The sequence below is a fragment of the Sinocyclocheilus rhinocerous genome, unplaced genomic scaffold (genome assembly GCF_001515625.1).
Source record: "Sinocyclocheilus rhinocerous isolate Xijiao unplaced genomic scaffold, SAMN03320098_v1.1 scaffold23, whole genome shotgun sequence".
Taxonomy (NCBI): Eukaryota; Metazoa; Chordata; class Actinopteri; order Cypriniformes; family Cyprinidae; genus Sinocyclocheilus; species Sinocyclocheilus rhinocerous.
The window spans coordinates 286-4,826 of record NW_015644367.1 but is presented as its reverse complement, the minus strand read 5'-3'; the positions used below and the strand labels follow the sequence as shown (position 1 = coordinate 4,826).

The following is a 4,541-nucleotide window of genomic DNA, read 5'->3' as shown; positions in this document are numbered from 1 at the left end:
TCTCGTCCTGCTGGGAGACGGCATCACAGTATGTTAAGGGGCGTAACATTTCCGTCACACGCTTGAGGTATTTGGCCAATCACAACACACTGGATAGCTGGCCAATCAGAGCACACCTTGCTTTTTCAGACCGATGAGCTTTGTAAAAATCGACGTGTTTCAGAAAGGCGGGGCATAGAGGAGAAACAATAATGTACATTATATGGAAAATAATGTGTTTTTTTAACCTTAAACCACATAAACACATTGCATTACACCAAATACACAAAATAATGTTCTTTTTAGCAACGTCATATGACCCCTTTAACTGTGACATAATTATTAAATATTATTATTATTATGATTTTGCATATACGTTTTGTAATACATATCTGTTATTTCTCTGCAGTTGGAGCGGTAGCCACATGAAGTGGGGCCAGGCCTTCCGCGTACGCCACATCACAACAGGTCGGTACCTGTGTCTGGACGAGGAGAAAGGTCTAATGGTTCTGGATCCAGAGAAAGCCAACACCAAGATGTCGGCCTTCTGTTTCCGTGCATCAAAGGTAGGTTTGAACTTGTATAATTAAAAAAATATCTGCTTTTATTTTGCCAGTTTTACTAGTTATCAAATTCTAACAGCATTTCTCATTCCTGGAGAACAGGAGAAGGTGGAGGGGGCTCAGAAGAAGCGAGATGTGGAAGGAATGGGTGTCCCTGAGATCAAGTATGGCGAGTCCATGTGTTTTATGCAGCATCTTTCCACAGGGTTGTGGCTCACATACGCTGCTTTAGATGCTAAAGCGGCTCGCCTGGGAACCATGAAGAGAAGGGTATGAAGCTCGCTGAACTACAAACCACATGCTACCAATTCATATACCTGATGTCAAGCCTTTCAGACTGTTGTGTTTCTTATGATCTTACATTTAAACCAAACTCTTTCTCTCTTTCTTTATCTTTCTTTCAGGCCATATTACATCAAGAGGGCCATATGGATGATGCACTGACTTGCTCTCGCTCTCAGATGGAAGAGTCTCAGGCTGCTCGTATGATCTACAGCACCACAGGCCTTTTTACACAGTTCATCAAGTACGACTGTGCATCACATACAATCTAACGTTTATTTATACTGTATATTATACGGTCACACTGAATATTGTGTAATACCTTATTGGCAGAATAAGAATTTGGTGATATTTAATGGTTACCTTTATTGTTTGATAAAAAAACAAAGTGAAAATATAAGCAATATGACGTTTTTTGGTTAAATGTTAGGAATTAATGTTCAAAATTTTGGTGCAGTTTTTTTATTTTTATTTTTAATAAAAGTGTACTTTTATTAAGCAAGACATTAATACAAATATATTAAATTAAAAATGAAATAATTAAACTAAATTAAAATTATGCTGTTCTTTTTAACTTTCTATCGATCAAAGAAATTGAAATGTTTTCAACATTGATAATGTTTTTTGAAGCAGAATATTAATATGATTTCTGAAGGATCATTTGATGTGAAAATTCAGCTTTGGCATCACAGGTATACATTATATTTTATTGTTTATTAAAGTTGAAACAGTTATTTTAAATTGCAATAATATTTCACAACATTTTTATTAAATATATAAAAAAATATTGTTATATAAATATGATATTATTAAATAATATTTTATATTATTAATATTATATAAAATATAAAATATTTTATATTGTTTTAATCAAATAAATGCAGCCTTGGCGAAAATAAGAGACTTCTTTCAAACACATTAAACAATCTTACTGACCCCAAACTTTTGGTGTGTATGTATGAATGTATGTATATATGTATGTATGTATAAATAAATAAATAAATACATTTGACAAGTATTTTATAAATAATTATAATAAAATTATTCTTTTTTAAAAAGAGTAAAATAAGTTTACTGAAAAGCTCTGAAAATTTGCCTATTCAGACTGATAATTTAAGAAAATATTTGTAGACAGTTGCCTTATATTTTCTTGTGTGTGTGTGCGCGTGTGTGTGTGTGTGTGCGTGTGTGTGTGTGTGTAAATGTGCATGCATCCTCTTCTCTCTCTTACATCAGAGGTCTGGACTCTCTGAGTGGGAAGAACAAATCCCCTGGTCCGGTGTCCCTGCCACTGGATGCAGTGATCCTGTCCTTGCAGGATCTAATCCATTACTTCCGGCCTCCAGAGGAGGAGCTGGAACATGAGGAGAAACAGACCAAGCTGCGTTCTCTACGCAACCGACAGAACCTCTTCCAAGAAGAGGTATGTGTGTGTGTTTGTGCCTGTCTGTCTGACAATCAGCCCCGATCCCCTTTAATGAATGTTTCTTTTCTTGTTGCAGGGGATGATCACCATTGTGCTGGAATGTATCGACCGGCTGAATGTCTACAACACTGCTGCACACTTCTCTGAGTTTGCCGGAGAGGAAGCTGCTGAGTCCTGGAAAGAGATTGTCAACCTGCTCTATGAACTGCTTGGTGACTGAATATAAATAAATATAAATATACGCTACTAGTCAAAAGTTTTGAATAAATACGATTTTTTTTAAAATGTTTTTGAAAGAAGTCTCTTATGCTCACCAAGACTGCCTTTATTTGATAAAAAAACAGTAATACTGTGAAATATTTCAATTTAAAAAGTCTGTTTTCTATTTTAAAATGTAATTTATTTCTGTGGTGACATGATCCTTCAGAAAAAAATTAATATGCTGATTACTATCAATTATTATTAGTGATCAGTTATTAATAATGGTTATGATTGCATTTTAAAATATGTCTTTTAAAATGAATATTTCACATTATTACTTTTTTCTCATTTAAAAATATCACCCTTTTTTACTGTATTTTTGATTAACTAAATGCAGCCATGATGAGCATAAGAGACTTAAGGGGGAAAAAAAGAAATACTTAATTTAAATTATTTATTAAATATATAACATTTATTGAATAGCATGTAAAAGGCATAATTTAATCCCAAAAAAAAATATTTTTTTATATTCATTCTTCATTACTTATTGATTTTTTGGATTATATTGATGGATTAGATTTGTGAATGTGTCTCTGTTTTCACAGCGTCACTGATTAGAGGAAACCGTTCTAACTGTGCTCTGTTTTGCGATAACCTGGACTGGCTGGTTAGTAAACTGGATCGTCTGGAAGCTTCTTCAGGTATTTATAACACCTTCCTCCAGCACACGGTCAACAAATGGCACAAAATGACTAACAATCTGTCTTTAAACTTTGCCACATACTTCTTGCTCTCATAATTCTTACTTATCTGTTGGTCTTCAGGCATCCTAGAGGTGCTGTATTGTGTTTTGATTGAAAGTCCTGAAGTCTTGAACATCATTCAGGAGAATCACATCAGGTCTATCATTTCTCTCTTGGACAAGCACGGTCGAAATCATAAGGTCTGACTGCAAACGTGATTTAGGTCAACTCACATTTATCATTTTGCGACACATTGAAGATCTCACTCTCCTTTGCCTATGTCTTGACAGGTTTTAGATGTATTGCACTCTCTGTGTGTGTGTAACGGTGTTGCTGTGAGGTCCAATCAAAACCTCATCACAGAAAATTTGCTTCCGGGCCGTGACCTCCTGCTGCAGACTAACATCGTTAACTATGTATCAAGGTAATATCTGTTGAGATATAAAGGTTTTTCTCCAATTAAAAATGCTGCATCGCACCTTTTGTCGTTTACTGCAGCTTTTGTTCGTTAAAAAGTGTGCTAAATCAAAGAAATTAAAAAGATTTCAAACCGTTTACTGCAATAAATATCACTTACTCCTTGTAGCATGAGGCCCAATATCTTCTTGGGGACTTGTGAAGGTTCTACACAGTATAAGAAGTGGTACTATGAGGTGATGGTGGACTATGTGGAACCATTTGTGACAGCTCAGGCTACCCATCTGCGTGTTGGCTGGGCTCTGACTGAGGGCTTCAGTCCGTACCCAGGAGGAGGAGAGGGCTGGGGTGGCAACGGTGTGGGCGATGACCTCTATTCTTATGGCTTTGATGGCCTTCACTTGTGGTCAGGTAAATGTGGTGATCTTGCGCATTCTATATGTGTGAGTGTTTATGGTCCTTCAACCATATTTTTGGTCTGTGTAGGTCATGTGTCACGTCAGGTGGCTTCACCCAACCAGCACATCCTGGCAGCAGATGACGTTGTGAGCTGCTGTCTGGATCTGAGTGTGCCCAGTATCTCCTTCCGTATCAATGGCCATCCAGTACAGGGAATGTTTGAGAACTTCAACGTAGACGGCCTCTTCTTCCCTGTCATTAGCTACTCTGCTGGAGTGAAGTAATTAATATTATTATTTTGTATTACATAGAAAATCTTTGTAGTAGGTATATGGCGATATTAAAGGGGTCATATGACGTTGCTAAAAAGAACATTATGTTGTGTATTTGGTGTAATGCAATGTGTTTATGTGGTTTAAGGTTAAAAAAACACATTATTTTCCACATACTGTACATTATTGTTTCTCCTCTGTGCCCCGCCTTTCTGAAACGCTTCGATTTTTACAAAGCTCATCGTTCTGAAAAGCGAGG

General features: G+C 36.3%; 1 protein-coding gene across 1 annotated transcript in view; it reads left to right on the top strand.

The window, feature by feature from the left end:
* Positions 1 to 4,290, top strand: part of LOC107758228 (ryanodine receptor 1-like) — a gene marked incomplete at its 3' end in the record, with an annotated part of 4,805 nt that extends 515 nt beyond the window's left edge. The window contains exons 2-11 of the mRNA XM_016575907.1: positions 389 to 545; positions 645 to 812; positions 947 to 1,068; positions 2,061 to 2,247; positions 2,327 to 2,462; positions 3,057 to 3,152; positions 3,276 to 3,394; positions 3,485 to 3,618; positions 3,781 to 4,022; positions 4,098 to 4,290. Of these exons, the coding sequence (XP_016431393.1) occupies positions 405 to 545; positions 645 to 812; positions 947 to 1,068; positions 2,061 to 2,247; positions 2,327 to 2,462; positions 3,057 to 3,152; positions 3,276 to 3,394; positions 3,485 to 3,618; positions 3,781 to 4,022; positions 4,098 to 4,290 (1,538 nt within the window). The remainder of the gene's footprint in view (positions 1 to 388; positions 546 to 644; positions 813 to 946; positions 1,069 to 2,060; positions 2,248 to 2,326; positions 2,463 to 3,056; positions 3,153 to 3,275; positions 3,395 to 3,484; positions 3,619 to 3,780; positions 4,023 to 4,097) is intronic.
* Positions 4,291 to 4,541: the final 251 nt, after the last annotated feature.